This window comes from Phodopus roborovskii, unplaced genomic scaffold, assembly GCF_943737965.1.
Source record: "Phodopus roborovskii unplaced genomic scaffold, PHOROB, whole genome shotgun sequence".
NCBI classification, from domain to species: Eukaryota; Metazoa; Chordata; class Mammalia; order Rodentia; family Cricetidae; genus Phodopus; species Phodopus roborovskii.
Genome location: NW_026126541.1, coordinates 4,497,751 through 4,517,795, shown reverse-complemented (window position 1 = coordinate 4,517,795; position 20,045 = coordinate 4,497,751). Strand labels below are relative to the sequence as shown.

At 43.1% G+C, this 20,045-nt stretch overlaps 2 protein-coding genes across 2 annotated transcripts in view; one reads left to right on the top strand and one right to left on the bottom strand.

Moving 5' to 3' along the window:
• Dclre1a (DNA cross-link repair 1A) overlaps positions 1-20,045 on the bottom strand; it is a 422,254-nt gene that overhangs the window by 21,316 nt on the left and 380,893 nt on the right. The window lies entirely within an intron of this gene.
• Positions 1-20,045, top strand: part of Nhlrc2 (NHL repeat containing 2) — a 41,985-nt gene that overhangs the window by 2,044 nt on the left and 19,896 nt on the right. Inside the window, exons 2-5 of the mRNA XM_051199737.1 lie at positions 1,429-1,581; positions 13,491-13,946; positions 17,428-17,549; positions 19,544-19,673. Of these exons, the coding sequence (XP_051055694.1) occupies positions 1,429-1,581; positions 13,491-13,946; positions 17,428-17,549; positions 19,544-19,673 (861 nt within the window). The remainder of the gene's footprint in view (positions 1-1,428; positions 1,582-13,490; positions 13,947-17,427; positions 17,550-19,543; positions 19,674-20,045) is intronic.

Genomic DNA, 20,045 nt, shown 5'->3' with positions numbered 1-20,045 from the left:
GGGAGGTTGGCCTTCTGTTCGTGACATTAACCAGCCCTGTGCACACCTCAACAGTGTATGTACCATCCACCATCAGTCATTAGTACTTGTCTTGGTAGATGAATGTTCTGGGGCCACAGTGCTTGTGCTCAAATACCCCTTACTTTCCCTGATAATGGCTCCCAAATGCCAGAATAATGGTGCTGTTTATTGGATATGCCACAAAGCAACCATCAAATCCCTCCTTTAAGTGAAAAGGTGAATTTCTGCTCTATAGAGAACAGCCACTTGTTGAGGTTCTGAGAGGTGTGGTAAGAGCGAATTTTAGCCTGTCAAACTGAACAGGGAAAAGGGAACTAACTGTGCAGTTGGCTGCTCTACCTCCTGCTGTGAAGGTGGCCTAAAGAGCACAGTGTGGAGCATGCGGAGCTGTTCTGGCAAGGCTCAGGTCTCCATGGAACTGAGATCACTCCGTTACCATAGACAGATGGGACAACTGTGTCTATGTCTCCTCTGCAACCTTGCCTCTTTGTTCCTTTAAACTATTTCTGTCTACTTCGAGGTATAATTACTACTTTAATAGCTGTATTATTTGCTTATAACAATGAATGTCCTTGTTTTCTTAGATGACTTAAGTAGGGATCCTATACTTTTTAAAACTTTGAGTCAGTGTCAACTAATCATAAATTATGTATTAAAAAAGTTACCAAATCAAGTTCCTATTTTTCTCTGAAGGGAAGGGAACATGATCTTCATCAGTGCTAATGTTTCTTGTAACTTTGCATTTTAAGTACTCTGTTTTATAGTTAGGGTTTGTCCATGTCTAGAACATGGTGACTTCTCTTTTGTAAGATTATTTTAATTAAGCACCTCACATTTACCCTTACAGCCACCATGATCTTATCCACATCTGCTTTTAAAACTTGGTCCTTGTTCTCAAGTATCCCTTTTTTACCTAATTATTTGTGCAGTTAGAATTTTTAAATCTTATTTTGCTTTACTGTGCTATTTCATTCACTTCTAGACTGTTACACTTTCTGAAAGAATTTAGTACTTTTTTGTTTGTCTTTACTACATTTTCAGATTGCCTCATAATAGCAGATCATCCATTCTCAACCTGCTACTACCCTCCTCCTGTCTGTCCCTCTCTGAGATTCTAATCCCCACATCGTTGCCTAGCTGATCTTTGTCATTAAATCAGACATACCTACATTGTTAAAAATCATGAATGTGTTCTCGTGTTTATTAATAGAAAAGAGACCCAGGGAGAAAGAGAATACTAAATACAAATGCCACAGACTTTAACTAGTGCTGTCATCTCTTGAAATGTCTGACCACTTATGGCCGTCTTAGGAGAAAAGACTCACTTATAATGGACGGTTTAGGTGAGGTGTCCTGTTTTCTTTCTTGTTCCCTTTAATGCTGTGATTTGTGTCCTGTAAATTCCAGGGTTAGAATGGCTGAATACAGCAGAGCCTCTTTCTGTTTACAAGGATCTGTGTGGAAAAGTGGTTGTCCTCGACTTCTTCACCTACTGCTGCATTAACTGCATCCACGTGCTGCCCGACCTGCATGCTCTACAGCGCAGATTCTCCGACGAAGGTACCTGCTTGTGTTTGGTTCCTCTTGTACATGAGCACTGGAGGCCTTGGCTCCGAGGGGAGGGAGCGTTTGGGGGGGCTGTGATGCTTGTAGGCGTGATCCTCACCTGTGAGCAGTGATCCTCACCTGTGAGCAGGACTGACTCCCTGTTTCCCGAGCCTTTTAATTGTAAGATCAGGTCTCACTGTGGTCCAGGCTGTCAGGTTGGCCCTCCATCTTTAGGTCCCCTGATTTGCCTCCCAGGTTTCCATGTGCTTCTTCATGAGCATGGGTTAAACTTAGTGATAATGGTTTGCTTAATTGAGAACCAGAATTTAGAATTCAGGTTTTGTCTTAGGGTTTGAGCCTAATTTACTTTTGGCATGATGAGATATTTTAAAGAAGTCTTTTTCTATCCCAGGCTTAACTAACTTTGTTCTATGAAAAAGTGAAGCATCTGGTCCCGATTTTATACTCTGTCAGTGTGACGATACAAAGGCTGACATTCTTCAGCAGGGATGTCATTAGGCTCTGACGGGAACCATGGTGGAATGCAAAATACAGCAGATACTTTTTCTTTGACCTTGCATCATTAAAAAGTGATTTGTTACAGTTAATGTTTTCCAAAGCACACTAGGAAATCCTCTTATGGCAGTAAAGCTTTGGAGGTAGGAAAGATTATACTTAGAGGTTGTTGTCCAAGTTGGAAAATAATCTGGTTTTGATTTTTTGTTGATGTCTTTTCAGAAGAACATGAGAGTAAAATTAATAAAGTGATTTCATTATTTAAGTTTAAAGGCTGTGATATGCTTGGTATCTACACGGAAGAGATAGGGTCATGGCTTGTGAATGGGCACATGGGTAGACCATGTGCATACACAAATGCCAGGTATCTAGGAACATAGTTGAGGAAGATTGCTGACAAAATCTAAAAATACAAATCAAGATTTGGATGTTTTCAACTGTAACATATTGTGTTTAAAATACTAACCAAATGATTTACAAATGACTGTATCATCATCAAAAATTGTTGTGCGTAGACCTAAGAACCATGTTTTATGATGCCCTAGATGCCCCAGGTGGATTTGCCTGTGTTTCATATTCAAGCCAGCACATTTATTGAGCACGCTTGATGAATGTTTTTAGGACATGAGTAACAAATATGAGTAAGAAGCATTAAGGTGGCAAAATCCATTATTTTATAAAATGAATGTATGTATAATTTTAAGTCTTACCCACCTCACTCCCAGAGAGCAGTGGCTCACTTCACCTGTGACACTTTGAAAAGATTCCCCAGTGAAACAGAATTGACCCAAGCTTTAAGAGGCCGTGCATGTGAGATTGAAATGGGCAGCAGGGTATGCCTGGCTGAGAAAGTATCGGGGAAGTAGATGCTAGAAAAAGTAGTATTCTTGATCTAAGAACAGGTTAAGTGTGTCGGGGTTTGTGATGAAAATAAAAAGATACAGGGGCTGGAGAGGCAGCTCATTGGTTAAAAGCACTGGCCAATCTCCCAGAGACTTTTGAGTTCAATTCCCAGCAACCACATGGTGGCTCACAACCATCTCTAATGGATTCGAATGCACGCTTCTGGCTTGTGGGCATACACGCAGACAGAGGACTCATACATAAAATACATAAATAAATAACTCTAGAAAAAAATAATAAGAGGAGACAAAGACTGAAGCCACATTGTGAAGTACATTTTCGGGCCTTCCTAATAATTCATACTGTCTTCTTCCATTGAGGATGTGTTAATGTCGAAGGTTGTTTTTTTATTTGTTAGTTTTTTTTATTATATTTTACTTTATTTTATAACAGCACTGTATACTATGTTAAGTATCTGTATGTTGACCTTTTCCTTATCTAAGGTCATCCCTAAATAACTATGTAGTTAGCTTAATTGGTTGATACCATGCCCAGAGCAAATTCAGTGACCTCCTTTCAACGATCTGTGTCCTTGTCCAGTTAATGTGGAAATGTTTTGTTTTGTTTTTTACAATACACACACACACACACACACACACACACACACACACACACACACCCCTCTAAAAGAGAAATGCTTTGTAAGCAGAAAGAGTTGTAGGAAGATGGAAGGGTAAGAAGCAACAGAAATGTTCTAGAATAGTTGGTTGTACAGATAGAATTTGTCTAGGGTAGAACTCTCTATTGAAGGCAGAGCTGCTGTATATTGTCAGCAAATGTCACAAGCCAATTAAAAACTAATTTAAAAAGACAAGGAAGAGTGGCCAATTCAAAGAAAGTGTAAGCCACAGAAAATGTACCTTTAAGAGACCAAATGACAGATCTGAGAGTCTTTAAGACAAATGTTAAAAATGCTTACAGAACAGCAGAAAATGTAGAAGAGATAAAACAATCCCCAAGAAAGAGGAAATGACAATAAAAACATAAAGACTCTGGAACTGAAGACTACACCAATAAGTGAGCATTTGGAGGCAGAACTTAAAGCTAAAGCAGCAGAAATGGTTGAATATTTTATAAATGTTTGAAAGGGTCTCATTCTTAGCCGAGGCGGGTTTAGAACTCACTGTCTAGCCAGGCTGGCCTTGGACTTGTGCCTAGCATTTTCAGTTTTGTAAGATGAAGAGTTCAGAGATGGATGGTACTTGGAGGTGGTTGGTTGTCCAACAGCATGAATGTTCTTAATACTCAATACTACACTTAAAAATGGTTAAGATAGTAAATGGTATAGAAAATAAACCTATGAGACCACAAAAATGGCTGCATGTGGTAGTACTGATGCCTGTAATGTCAGCACATGGGAAGCTGAGTGTCTTAGTTAGGGTGTCCATCGCTGTGAAGAGACGCCGTGACCATAGCGGCTCTTACGAAGGAAAATATGTAATGGGGAGATTGGGGAGGCTCACTTCAGAAGTTCAGTCCATTACCATCATGGTGGCGCACAGGCAGACACGTGCTGAGGTAGAGCTCAGAGTTCTACATCTGGATCCACAGGCAGCAGCAGAAGCGTATGAGACTCAGAGCATATGAGACTCAGACTCAACAGTGACCTTCCCTCTACAAGGCCAGACCTCGGAATAGTATCACCCCCTGCGGGCCAAGCATTGAAGCACAGGACTCTGTGGGGACCATTCCTACTCAAACCAGCACACTGAGGGAGGGAAGTAAGGGGTTTGAGGACAGCCTGGGTCAGACTGAAATGCCATTTCCAAACACGGAGGGGTGCTTGACTTATGTTTTTAAAATTAACTTCATAGAGACAAATTTGTGCCCCTGTGGGAGAAATTCAGTCTGTTGAGTAGTGCTGACTCCTAACTAGTGAGACCCATTTGCTAGCTATATAGACACTTTATGAGTCTTGTAATCTTGAAACTGGCCATAGGGGAAGCATTTATACCATGGAAGTCAACAAATGCTATAAATCAGGGAATTTTGTGAATTGGTTTTTTTTTTTTTTTTTTTTTTTTTGGTCATTTCATCAAGTCAAAGAGATAGTTTGCTAGCATATCATGGGGTGTGGTTTGCCACCAAATGGCTTATTGCTGGACTGGTAGACTGTGGAGCAGTGGTTCTCAACCTGTGGGTCACATCAGATACCCTGTATATCAGATTTTATATTATAATTCACTACAGCAGCAAAATTACAGTTATGAACTAACAGTGAAACAGCGTATTGATTGGGGTCACCACAACATGAGCAACCGTATTAAGGTCACAGCATCAGGAAGGTTGAGAAGCACTGACTGACTAATTTGTATTTCTGCATTTGGCTGTTTTGAATGCCGTTTGTGGAATAAATTTTTGGGCCTTGGGAATACTTAGATAAGTGGTCTCAGCCTTATAATTTCAAAGAAGCCTTGCTGCAGTCATATGCTACTATATGAACATCCTGGTATCCACACTTTTTTTATATTGTCGGAAGATAATTCCGTTCATATGGAAAAGGGTATATCTAGAAGTTATCACATGGAAGTTCAGTAAGCTGTCACCAGATTAAACCTGCTTTCTTGCAGCTACGACTCTTCCACTCTGTGACACATTTCTGCACATAGTGGCGCAATGCGGTTTCTGTCCCCGAGGGTCACAGCAGACGGAGGAATTTCTCATTAATTCAGACACCTCCAAAGAGGCTCAGTTTCAAACCCACTCTTGCCTGGCATGGCGGTGCAGCCTCTGATGCCATCACTCAGTAAACAGAGGCTGGGGGATTACACATTGTACGCGAGCCTGGACTTCATAGCAAGACCCTATCTCAAAATACCAGAATAAGTACATGAATAACAGCTTTTAAATTCAGGTTTGCAATAGTGACCAAAAGCCCTCAAATATTTTCAGTCCTTGTATTTGACTAGGTTATTCTTTCTGTTGTAGTGTATACAATTGAATCTGCATATGTCTATCTTTCTGTCTTAGTTACTGTTCTATTTCTGGGAAGAGATACCGTGACCAAGGCAGCTCATAAAAGAAAGCATTGGTGGGGGTCTTGCTTACAGTTTTGGAGGCTTAGTCACATGGCCACCGTGGCAGGAAGCAGGCATGGGCTGGAGCAGTATGTGGAGAACTGTATGTTCAAATATTTGAGCCTACGGGGCCATTGTCGTTCAAACCAGTGCACTTTGCTTTCAAGTGTTTTCAGTGATTTGTTTAGAAGTTATTTCATTGCTTGATGGCTTGAAAGATGCTCTCTCTCTCTCTGTTCAGCCTTCTCGCTCCTATTTGCTTTCTTTTGTTCCTTCTATGTTTTCTGTTTTTGATCCTTGTGTTGGAAAGAGTCATAAAGGGAGGGTTCTTCTTGTCCTTATTTTTATGACCTAAGTAATAGAAGAAGCAAACTAAGAAAAATATGTGTATATTTTAAGATTCTCAATGCTACAAAATGAGAATACATATGTGATAATTGACTGTATATGAAAAGACAGGATAGTCATCCTATTTGGACTAAATGGTGTGTGTGTATAGGTGTGTGAGTGTAGGTGGGTGTGTATGAGTGTGTGTGTGTGTGTGTGTGTGTCTGTACACATACACACAGCTGTCTTCATTCTCCCTCTTACATACTGATGTCCCATCTGTGAGACACGTACCCAAGGCCCCATGGGTGCTGCTCACTACCTATAATACCTTTGAGTCCCCTTATCAGATTGTGGCCTTCAGTAAGGCTTGAAGTCTTACATATAATAGAAAAAGTAGTGTAGGTTTCTTTTTCCATCTTCACGATGATAAATAAATGTGCATTCTTACTGTAGATTTTGTTTTATTTCCATAAATCACAACCTTTTCACTGGAACAATGTATGTCTTCTTCATTGATAAATATGAATTACTAGCATACTGTTCCTGAGCTTTAGGGCTAGAATTATATAAATTGTTAGTTACTCAAACACAGAACTAATACAGTAACCGAGTGACTAATGTGGGTCGTGAATTCAACATGGACACCTTGAAAAAGGGATTATAGACACCAAGTGGGGTAAAGTGGGCCTGAGATTACACAACTTTTGACTTCTGTGGTTTCCTGCTCAATAGTTTTAGGCCCTGGTTCATTTCCAGTAACCAGACTATGGCAAGATGCGAAAGGAGGGTTACTGTAGTGATGTTCCTCAGGAACGGAAGGAAGGTTCGGCTGCTAGAACACCTTGAGAGAAGCAGAGGGTAGGAGAAGTTTCTGGAATGATGTTTGATCTTCAGAAAATCAGAAGGATTTCCTGCAACATGATTACAGACATATTTGTACTTTAAAGAGGTCAGTCTGACTCTGAGGGAGATAAGGCTTTGGATGAGACAGGAATTGGGGGCGGGGTCTCTGTAAACACCAGGGAGAAGGAAACCCCATTCAATATGACTTGGTTAGCTGGTGTTGGATCAGACTTCTAGATGCTGACACTGGGCAGTTTATTTTAGGCATATTTAAATACAGTGCAGTTTTGAAGAAAAGTTTCCTGGTAACAGTTAACTCAGTCCCTTGTGCACAATAAGGTTTAAGGAATGACTGCATTTGAAACCCTTCAGAGTACATGTGACCTTCCGTAAAGATGAGCCCGATACGTTAAGGGCCTGGGGAGAACCTTCTGTGCTCTTGGTCATACGATAGCATAGAGGATGCCAAGTTATAAGTAAAGTTTATGTGGCATCGTCCATAAGAATGGGCACTGTTGACCGAGAAACAATGTTCAGTGTAAAGGTCAAGGGAGGAAGAGTCTGGAAAAAGTGTAATATTTGGGGATTCAGGTATGGCCTGGCCCTACGGGTAGCACAGATCACCAGGGCTACTAACTTCATCTACTCCCAGCCTTCTGGGCAGAAAATACATATCTGCTGAGGAGACAGCCCTGCCCATCTAACATTCCTGGTTGCCCCAGTGCTAGTCTGTGTGCCAAGGTTCTGGTGCTCTCCATACACAGGTGTGGAAGGTCTGGTGAGGCTGCTCTTTCTGCTCTGTGAGACAGGGTAACAGGCTGGAAACAGTTGTAGGGGTAAAATCAATAGGGCAAGGTCATGAATTACAGATGTAAGATGAACGCAGTTCATGAGTTACTACGGAGACATTCTAGATTGAGTTCTTGCTTATTTAATGGATGTTTGATGATGCAGTCCAGTAACAGAAAGCACTAAAGAAATACAGATGTGGAGGCGAGTTTGGTTTGAGTATCTCTGATGCTTGCGTTGCATTTTGCAAGTAACTCGCCTTGTACTTAGGAATGAAGGTCTAAATTCTGACCATGAATTTGAAGGCAGTGTCTTCGTGTTTGTTCATATGATCTTGAGCATTCTCTGTGCTGTTTTCTCTCCATGATTCTCCTTCATCACTCTTTTATAGCACGAATAATAAAATCCCAGAGACAGACATCGGGGTTCAAGCTGAAGATCAGAGAAGCAGAGCAGTCAGCCTGTAGCTCTCACCTCTGCAAAGGCTGAAATGGAGATCCCGTCCTCCCTGTGACTGGAAACTGAATGTCACATGAGACCCTTTGCTTCTTCTTATAGATCTCTCTAGTGCTGGGATTAAAGGCCTGAGCTCTGTTTCTCTTTTAGACTGATTCACTCTCCTGTAACCCTGGTTGGCCTTGAACTCACAGAGATCCATCTGCCTCTGTCTTCTGAGTCCTGGATTAAAGGTGTATAAATACTACCACTGCCTTTATTTATTAAAGCTGATCCCCTGGCAAACCTTATTAAATAATCATAAACAATGTTTCACTACGCTCTTTACCTCATTTCAACTTCTCATCATTGAGATGTTATCTCATTCATCATTTCTTTGGGAAAATATTACGGTATATTGATTGGGGGAAAGTAGGTAGGAAGTATGATATACTTTGGTTAATATTATTATAGTTATATAACATGTATAAATAAGTGGGCTTAATTTGTGGGTTCTTACTTGAGTTTGATCAGATTGGAGTCCCTGCTGTGAAGTCTTTCAGTGTTTGCCTCGTCCCTCATCTACCCGGTGTCTCCCGTGCAGCCAGCTTTGGACTGCTTCCTGTTCACACCAGAGTGTTCACACAGAGTGTTTCTAGTTCCTCCTGCACTTCCATCCCCAGCCCATCCCCATAGTTACCACATCTTTAAGGAGCTCGTGGTTCCTACGCTGTCTTTTAGTTTAGTTTAGGCTAGTCTTTCCAGCTGCTTCCACCCAGAAGCTACCGTGTTCATTTGAAAGGCAGGAGGGTTCATTTATTACTGCTTACTTTTCATTTTAGTGCCCTTGCTGCGTGCGTGCGTGCGTGCGTGCGTGCAGGACAGCATGGTTTTCACAGTGAGAACTAAATGGGAAGGTTTGCCATTCATGTACCTGTTTCTTTACCTTCTTCTGCCTTGTACTTTATCTCATTTCTTATTACCTCTTCTCCTGAACAGAAAGCGATGCATCATATGACAGTGTTTTAAATTAAACAGTTAAAGAAAAAAATAAAATGCAAGTTTTGACAACGAAAGAACAAGTAGAGTGGTTCTGAAGACTGAGACAAATTACAAATACAGAACCCGCTGTCCCCAACACAAAGGGCACATAGTTTACCGGTACAAACAAAGGGGCGCGAGATGCCGTAACTCCTCCACAGGTGAAGCCCAAAAATGAAGCTGCACAGAGAACAGCTGTCAAGAGAGGGCACTCTCGAGCTAGGAACCTTGTTCACATAAACGATAAAGGTGATGCTGTCCATGCACAGTACAGTCAGAGTGTGTGAACCCCATGGATGGTCACAGACTTGACACCTGTAGTGTCCCTCCTGGAGTAATATCTTCAAGCGGCATTCAGGACTCATGAAAACCAACCTGGATCAGAAATGTTATAGGCCAAAAAGAAAAAGAATGGGTATTGATTGAATTCAAGAAACAACAAAAATTCACGATTCTATTAGAAGTGGAATGTAAATCACAAGGTGTCCGAGGGAGGATAAAGTCCGATAGTAATGGAGTGGGTGACAGTTAGTTAGGCAGAGGGAGTGTGGCGTGTAGGGGATGAGAGTAACCTAACCACAGGACAGCAGTGCAGGAGGAAATGACAGAGTGGGAAGACAAAGAAGGCATGACGTAAGACTCCTCAAGAAAATCAGAACAACCACCCCAAACTAATACCCGAAATTACATCCGAAGGAAAATGAAAAGGGCCTATTAGGCACCGGGGAATATTAACTCAGAAAAGTCCTAGGAACAGCTTAGTGAAACTGTTAAAGTCTTAAGAGGTCCAGACACAAAGATTAGTTATATAACCATGAGCATTAAACTACTTGGAATTGTCCCAAATAGATTGCAAAGCCAAGCCACCACAAAGCAACATTCCAGCACTCTTAAGGCGTACAAACCAAGGATAGTGTACATCTTCCCTTGAAGCATCAAGACTGCAGTAAACCGGATGGCCAAGGGTTCAGAGGATAGTGTGCACGCTCACCATTGCTGGCCAAGTCCTACAGGCGAGCTGGATAAGGAGGGACACTGCCATAGCTTGATGAAGATGTCATACGACAGTGTAGATAGAGGTTTGTGTGATGGCCGCGGTTTGTTCTGACGAAACAGAACCACTTGAGGTAGCAAAGGAGGAGGATCTACTGTAGGAGCTGACCTACATAATTGCAGAGCTGGCTGACCGGTCTGCACGGGGCTGTTGCTTCTGTCTAGCATTGCATGGTGGATGGAGCTGTGGGTGCAGAAAGGCAGAGGGAGGAAGGGCCTTTAGACCCCTCAGGCTCTGCTTTATGTAGTGAGTGAGCAGCAGGTGCCCTTGGTCACACATTGGGTGGGGAAGCTGGGGTGGGGCCGCAGACCCTGCTCCCCGGTGCCCCTAGCCTGCTGAGATTGTGTGAGGACTTTGGTGTAGCCTGGTTCATTTCTCTCAGCTGTGGTCTCATATGCAGGCTGTAGTCCAGTCTTCCTGTAACTACATGAGCCAGCGCCAGTGCGTCCCTGCATGTTTATTCTTGTGAGGGCATGTACTGTATATGTGCATTAGGTTATAACTACATGAGCCAGCGCCAGTGCGTCCCTGCATATTTATTCTTGTGAGGGTATGTATTGTATATGTGCATTAGGTTATATCTAGATGAGCCAGTGCGTCCCTGCATATTTATTCTTGTGAGGGCATGTACTGTATATGTGCATTAGGTTATATCCGTTGTGTTTCTCAACTTGATGTATTTTTTTCTGCAGTTCAGTTTTGCTGATTTCTTTGGAAATTCAGAGAAGTTACTGTTTTAATTTTAAAAACAATGGTTAAATTAGGTGAGGTTTCATTGTAAACCGAGTACTGTCCTAAATCCCTTACACAGATTATCTCTGAATTCACTTAGTCTAGGAAGTCATTCCTGATATTTTCCTCATCTTGCAAATGAGAAAACTGATAAAAGGTCAGTAATTTGGCCAAAGTATCAAACCCTCCCACCCCTCCCTGCTCCCTCCCACCCCTCCCTGCTCCCTCCCACCCCACCCCTCCCAGATCCCTCCCACCCCACCCAGATCCCTCCCACCCCACCCCACCCAGCTCCCTCCCACCCCACCCCACCCAGATCCCTCCCACCCCACCCCACCCAGATCCCTCCCACCCCACCCCACCCAGCTCCCTCCCACCCCTCCCAGCTCCCTCCCACCCCTCCCTGCTCCCTCCCACCCCACCCCTCCCAGCTCCCTCCCACCCCACCCAGATCCCTCCCACCCCACCCCTCCCTGCTCCCTCCCACCCCTCCCTGCTCCCTCCCACCCCTCCCTGCTCCCTCCCAGCTCCCTCCCTGCTCCCTCCCACCCCTCCCAGCTCCAGGCAGCCACTCCTCATGACTCTTTTGAAGCTGATCCCAAGGTGTCTTCTGGTTATTTGGTCCTTGGTTTTCAGCAGTTTGGTCATGATCTGTGGAGACATGTTTGTCTTCTATTGGATCTTAGGTGGCACACTGACCTTGAACTAGGTACACTTCTACTTTTAGCCAAAATTTGGAGATGAGGCATTTTCAGATGTTTATTATGCCTAGTTTTTCTCTTTTCCTCTTGGATTCTTGCAGCTTTGTAGATTTCCCAAAGTGATCGTGGGTTGCCTGGAGAAGCTGTGTTTGCTTTCATTCAGTCTTTCCTAGAGGGTCCTTTCCTCATGAGCTGCCTGCAGGCTCCTGGCCTTTCCCTCTGCACCCCTATGCCAGGGAGCTCAGTCAGAGTCTTCATTTCAACCAGGTATTTTCAACTCTTACTTTGCTTTGTTTTTCCAGACAGGGTTTCCTTGTGAATGTAGCCTTGGCTGTTCTGACACTAGCTCTGAAGACCAGGCTGGCCTTGAACTCACTGAGATCCACCTGCCTCTGCCTCCCAGGTGCTAGGACTAAATGTCTGCACCACGGGCGAAGGCTTTCAGCTCTAAGATTAAGTTTTTTTTTTTTTTAATTGTCATATCTCCGTTTATGTTTTCTGTCTTTTCATTTGTTTTATTTGAGTTTTGCTTTCACCTCATGGGACACAGTTTCATAGCTGCTGTACGTACTTGACTCTGCTAACTCAAATTGTGCTATTTTGGCATCAATATCTTGTTTGTTTGTTTTATTATTTCCTTTGACGATGAATCAGATCTCCTTTATGGTGTTTTCTTGAGGCAGGATCTCACTGTAACAGGGTTACCATTCTTTGTAAAGCAATAGTTTGGTGCTGTACCCCAGATACTGGGAATTTGTGATATGTGGAACTTGGGTTCTATTGAAGTCCTGATAGATATCTTTAGCTTTGTTTAGTAGACGTTCCGCCCAGTTACTTCTGGTTATAAGTTCTCATCTTTCGCAAAGCTATTTTATTTTATTTTATTTTATGTGGGTGTTTTACCTGCATATGCGTATCATACCACATGATTGCAATTATCAGAGGAGAGTGTTGAGCCCAGTTACAGATGGTGGTGAGCCACCCACCATGAGTGCCAGGAGCCCAGCCTGTGCCCTCTGTGAGGAAGAAGAGCAAGCCCCTGAGCACTGGGCCACCCCTCCAGCCCTTCGTTCAGTGTTGAGCATCAGTTGTGCTGTATTACCTATCGGTCCTGCCTTGTGCATGGGTAGTTTAGAGAATGAGCTGAGAGGTGAGCATTCACCGCCTCCCCAGCCTCCAGCCTCACTGTTCTCCCCCAGAATGCAGTGGGGTTTCAGTTAGAGTGTCAGCTGCCCACGTGGCTGCAGCTGGCAGCGGGACTTGTGAGATGCTGCCCTGACTCCTGGCCTGCTGTGCTGTGCTCCCCTGTGGCTGGCCTAAGTAGTTCTGCCTGAAGAGCGGAGTGCTAGGACTGTGTGAGTCTGAACCTGCATGTTTATATGGAGAAAGCAAGATTGTGTGACATTTAGATTGATTAACTTTGTATACGAATGTGTAAATACAATTAAGTGCACTATTGTAGTTCTTTGTAAGTCTGGATTGGTTATATAATGAGCAAACTAGGGTATAGCTGATGTTTGTAAGATTTCATAGTGTCTAACATACACTTTCCATTTTCAGATGGCCTTCTGATTGTGGGTGTTCACTCCGCTAAGTTTCCAAATGAAAAGGTCCTGGACAATATCAAGAGTGCTGTCCTTCGGTATGACATCACCCACCCTGTGGTTAACGATGCAGACGCCAGCCTTTGGCAGGAGCTTGAAGTCTCCTGCTGGCCAACACTGGTCATACTGGGACCTCGTGGAAACATGCTGTTTTCTTTGGTTGGAGAGGGACACAAAGATAAACTATTTTCATATACTTCTATCGCTTTAAAGTATTACAAAGACAGGGGACAGATCAGAGATGGGAAGATTGGAATAAAACTCTTTAAAGAATCTCTGCCACCATCACCATTGCTGTTCCCTGGCAAAGTAGCAGCGGACCACGCTACGGGCAGACTGGTCGTTGCAGACACTGGGCACCACAGGGTCTTGGTCATTCAGAAAGACGGACAGATTGAGTACAGCATTGGAGGTAAGGTTTGCTCCTGACACGCTATGTAATATATTCTTCAGTTGAAAACTAGTTTGAGTAAATACACAAAAGCAGCCTGAGTTGGCTTCTGACTTTATGGCAGAGTTATTTTGTTATTTAGTCTGTGGCATCTGAGTTAGCCTTCCTTTCCTTTTCAGAGCAAACAAAACCCAGAAGCGCCATGTCAAAAGCAGGAAATCATTAAGTTATATAGTTTTTAGGTATACTTGTGTGTTCCATCCTGTTTTTTTTTTTTTTTTTAATAAAAATGTCACATTTATTTGCTCATGGAAATATATGCCACAGTTTTAGGTCAATGACGTTTTAAATAGAAGTTTCGTGTTTTCTTCTCTAACAAAATATGTCATATAGTTTTCAGGACAGTGACTAAGAAACTTGCTGTGTAGATTATAAAGTAAACAGGCCCGGGTTTGTTCACGGTTTTCCTTTTATTCTAATTTCGTCCTTAAGAAGTAAAGCATACATCTGGGCCCCTCCCCTTTCATGAGAGAGAGAGAGTCAGGCCGTCTCCTTCCGTCTCCTTGCCTTACATGAGAATATGCCCTTGTTTCCATCTGCTTGTTTAGTAAAATCTCCTAAGTCGATTCAGAATAACCCACTTCTTTGGGCTGAACCGACACACAGCAAATAGTGGGAGGGAAAGGAGCCTTGTCCTTATAGCCCATCCCACTTAGAGCACAGGCAGCACTTTACCTAGGGCAGTAGTTGGACCGTGCCCCTGAGCCATTGCCCATTGGAGTATGCCGAGACAGGCTTGGCTCCTGTGTCGTCGGTTACTCTTTTATTACGGCATGCGTCGTTTTGTAGGGCTTTTTTGCTTGTGTTACTTGATATTTTTTGTTGTAACAATCAGGAGAATTGTTACTTGAAAAGTGCTTTGAACTTTACTGGTCTTCATGGGTTTTGGTGTGTATGGAGTATGTACATACATGCTCATGTGAGTCTGTATGCTGACATAGAAGTCAGAGGTTAACATTGTGTCTCCCTCTATTACCCCCCACCTTATCCTTTGAAGCGGGGTCTCCCGGTGTCCCTGAGGCCCATGGGTGTGGCCAGGCTTGCTGACCACTGACGGAGAGATGTGCGTGTTTGTCCCCAGCCACACCACACTGCATCTCTGTTGTTGTTCTCGTCACTGTTTGCAGACAGGGTCAAATGTGAAGTCCTAGGCGGCCTGGACTCTTTGTAGACCAGACTGGCCCCGGGTCGCATAGAAAGATCCACCTTCTTCTGGGATTAAGGGCATGTGCTGCCGTGCCTGGCTTTTTGTGTATGCTGGCAATCCAAACTCAGATCCTTGTGGTCGTATAACAGGCACATGAACTCCTGGGCCGTCTTCCCACCCAGATTTTAATATACTGTAACATTCAGAACGGTGTAGGTCAGTGTTCTTTCTTAACACAGGCTCTCACTGTACAGCTTTGGTTGGCCTGCCGCTCCCTGTGTAGCTCAGTCTGCTCTGGAACTCACAGAGATACCTGCCTCTGCCTCTTAAGAGAGGATTAAAGGCATGCACCACCACACCCAGCCCAACAATGATCTTTTAACAGAAAATATGTACAAATGGTGTTCTCCAGTGTGCCTCAAAGAATGCAGCTATTCTTGACGCATTATTAACTTGGAGGCTTTTAGGTAGGCCTCTGTCTCTAGCCCAGGCAGGCCTGGAGCTCACTATATCCCAGACTCACCTTGAATGCACAGCAGTCCAGCTGCCTCCAAGTGCTAAGATTTACAAATATAAGCCACCGTACCCACCTGATATTATGTCTTACATTTATTTATGTATGCATTGTGTGCTGGGGAGTAGAAGGTACATAGAGGTCGGGGAGGGTCAGACTCAAGTTGGCAGACTGGGGAGGAAGCTCTTTCACTTGTAAAGCCAGCCTCCAGCCCTCAGCCCCCAGCCATGGTCCCGTATTTGCAAGAACTACTGATTTCATGTGATTTCACAGACTGTCGGGGTTCTTAGCGCTTTGCTCTGATGGTGGTGTCTCTGGACATTCAGATGGTTGTAGCGCTCAGTATGCTCAGATCTGAAATACCCTCAGAGTTCTCCCCTATCCCTAATGTCAACAGCAATAATAGTGTTGTTAGTGACGGTGGCAAGCCACATGCCTGGCTCCATTCCAAACACCCTGCCTATGTTCTTATTTCCACTCCGGTAATGCTGTGAATCGGGTAATATCAGTTCAGAAGTAAACTAAGGCATGGAGCACGTCCCCAGGCAACCAGCTAGAGAACGCTCGAGCTGGGAGCTAGTGGGACTTGTTGTGTTCCCTGGCCACCAAGAGTGCTACCTCTCTGTCTGCTGTGTTAGACAGTGGGAATCTGCAGAGCAGCCTGTGACCACTGACGGAGAGGCTCTGGCTACCAGCAGGGGTGTATTACTGTGTCACATGGTCCCTCCTTGGAGAACGTACAGGACTGTTTGACAGTTAAGCAGGGATAGAGCAGAGCGTCACCTGGGCTGACTCCAGGAGATCTGATGACCTCTTCCGACCTCTGTGGGGACCAGGCACACACATGGTGCTTATACATACATGCAGGCAAACACACTCACTCATCAAATCATTTTTAATCATCCCTTTAGCTGCAGAAAGGGTAAAGTTATTTTTACCTTTCTAATCTAGGTAGCAGGTATTTAAAATGCTTTGAAAATTATTTTCTTCTGCTGTGTGCTACCCAGAATAGATAGACTTAGAGAAGTAGAGGAAGATAGCAAGCATCTTTATTTTAGATTTTTTTTAATGATTTGATTTTTCTGTGTGTGATGTTTTGCCTGCACCCCTATCTGTGCACCATGAGTGTGCAGTGCTCTCTAAGGCCGGAGGAGGGCATCATGTCCCCAGGACTAGTGCCGACAGTCATTTGTGAGCTGCCCTGCGGGTGCTGCGGGTGGAGCCCAGTCCTCTAGAAAGAGCAGCCAGCACTTTGAGCTGCTAGCCATCGCTCCAGCCCCACATTGTCATCTCTAGATAGAAATACTGAAATGCTGTGTTACTTATTTTCAAAATACCAGCATTGAATGCAGATTCTAAATGATTCATTTGGAGGTTTGTTACGTGTGCTCTTTCCTACCAGCCACCTGGGTCCCATTGCTGCTTCAGCCCCCAAAAAACACACGAGACACCATGTTAATTATAGAGCTGCTGGCCCTTGACTAGGGCTTCTTATTGGCTAGCTCTGTGTTAATTATTAACCCAAATCTATCAACCTGTGTATTGCTACTAGGCTGTGGCTTACCCGGATGTCCGCCAGCATCCTGCATCTCACATGTCCCCTGCTTACACTTCCCAGAATCCTCCTTGTCTCCTAGCCCCACCTATCATCCTGTTCATTGGCCACGGTGCTGTATTCATAACCAATAAGAGAAACATGTGTACAGGAGACCCCCATCAGTTTACTTAGAAGTTGCTTTTTTCTGAAAAAAAGATTGTCTCACAGCTACCTTGTCTTTTAGGACCCAATCCCGGAAGAAAAGACGGAATGTTTTCAGAGTCGTCTTTTAACTCTCCACAGGGTGTAGCTATCTTGAATGATATCATCTATGTGGCTGACACTGAAAACCACCTTATAAGAAAGGTAACTTTCCACCTTAAGTTAGAGTTTGAGTATCTTGGGTCATGTTACAGGTTAGAGGCCAGGTTGAGCTACCTGAGACCTTGTATTAAAAAATAAGAAAGGGTAGGAAGGCAGGAAAGGAAAAACTACATTAAGGTTTCAAAAAAATTCTCTACCAATTTGCTCATATTCAAATTTGGACTTCAAAAGACTATTTCTAGAGAATTTTTTAAAAGCACAGAATTTATTAAACATCATTTTGTAGGTCTTATTTATTCTGTATTAGTCACAGGGTTGATGTGACAGTCATATTCCATTATAGATAAACCCAGTTATTTTAAACATTTTCTACATTAGTGATTTTGGTTATAGTCTATTATGAATTTTGAAAATAACTAAAGTGCCTGTAATCTATCGTGTTAGGTAAACACAATGCTTCTGATACTTTACGTACATTCAGCACTGACATCTGTCTTCACTCATTTGGCAGAGTTGTCACATAGCATACATGTAATAACAAGTATATGTCTGGACTGTAATGGTATTCGCTGCTGTGTATGTCTTGGTAAAAGCAGTGTTTTCTTTGCTGCTGAGTAGAAGTTGGCTGTTAAAATGTTCAATAAATATTTAAGTAAGTTTACTAACAAGTTATATATTTAATGAAACATTTGTATGTATTTATTTTTACCAATATATATTGTGACTTAAAGCACTAAAGTGGATATGTTTTTTGAGTCTTGGAAACTTCCTAGACCTTTAATAATCTCACATATTATTGATGGAGTTATGGGTATTTACTTGATTAGGATGCCCTTTTTTTTCTTTAGGTAGCACTTCATTAATATCCTTGTGTATAGTTTACAAAAAAACGACGTGGTTTTGATTACTGCTCTTAAAGGTCTGTTCTCCAGAGTACTTTTCTTTGGGAGTTATTTCTATAGTTGTCAGTGATGTCTGATCATTCGCCGAGGTAGTGAGACAATTAGTTGGCAACATCAGAAACGCCTGTCCTTGCTAACTGTGCCCCCTTCTCAAACACCTGTTTATTGAAGTAGTGCAATCACAAACTCCTGGGTTTCCGGAAGTTGGTGTCTATTTTGTGTGACATGACAGTGTCTGCGAAGACGGGAACCGTCGCTTCTCCGTTACTGTATTTTATTTTGCAGACCTCGCTTGAAGATGTGTACACTCATCACCTCTCACACCCACTCACAGAGGCATCACTGTTCCGTGCACACCTGCCTTTGTCTAGGATAGCTTTATTAACTTACAGGGTTGTTATGTTTTGGTTTGACTTTTTAAGCAAGGTTTCTCTGTATAGCTCTGTCCTGGAGCTAGCTCTGTAGACCAGGCTGGCCTGGAACTCAGAGATCCACCTGCCTCTGCCTCCCAAGTGCTGGGATTAAAGATGTGCGCCACCACTGCCTGGTCAACTTATAGATTATGTCCCCTTTCCCCACACCCCTCACCATTCCCTCACATGAGTAAACCATAGATAGCCGTTTTGATATGCTTATCTGCATATCACCCTGAAAATCATGAGTGTCCTATGCACACATTATCTTAATGACTTTATTGTGCTATGTCATGATAAAGGTCACCCATATAAGTACAGACTCACCAGTTTTTAATCAGTTTAGCAGGTTTTGCAGTCATAACTTTAAATTGTTTTTAGAATATTTCAGCTCCCAATTAAGAACTGTCACACAAAGGTAATCACCATTCCCAGCTCTAGGCAATCAGCATCCTGGCTGTTGATAGACCCTTACTGAACCTTTCACACAAATAGCGTCCTGCAATAGACAGGCGCTTCTTCAGTCCTGTTTGACGTTTGAAGGTTTGTCCATGAGGCGGCATGTTGGCAATCCATTCCCTTCCATTACTAGGAAACAAGAGAGAGGCTGTAGTTACCCTTCTAAAACAGTTTCAAATGCTCTGTATGTTGTGTTAGAATTATTAATGTATTGAAAGTGAAAATAACATGCATTGAATCGTGCCTACTGAATCTTTTATAGATTGACCTAGAGGCTGAGAAGGTGAGTACTGTAGCTGGCGTTGGCGCTCAAGGAGCAGACACAGAGGGCGGGGAGCGAGGCGAAAAGCAGCCCATCAGCTCCCCTTGGGATGTCGCGATTGGAGCCTCAGGTATGCGAGCTTAGCAGCAGATGCCAGTAGATTCTGCTAGTAAAATAAGATCTGATCTTTACAGAATGCTTTTCTTCTGGTCAGAGGTGGCACACACCTTTAAGCACAGCACTGGGAAGGCAGAGGCAGGTAAATATATGAGTCCGAGGCCAGCGTGGTCTATAGAGTGAGTTCTAGGACAGCCAGGGAAACCCTGTCTCTGGAAAAAAAAAAAAAAAAAAAGTCTGATTTTTTTAATTACAAAGATTCTTGAATGTTTATTTAGATTAATTGTATAGCTTATTTTATATATTTGTACTTATGGCTTGGAGCTTGCTGCTTGTGGGAAGCAGAGGCAGCCATAATATAAACAAATAGAATACCTATTCTATA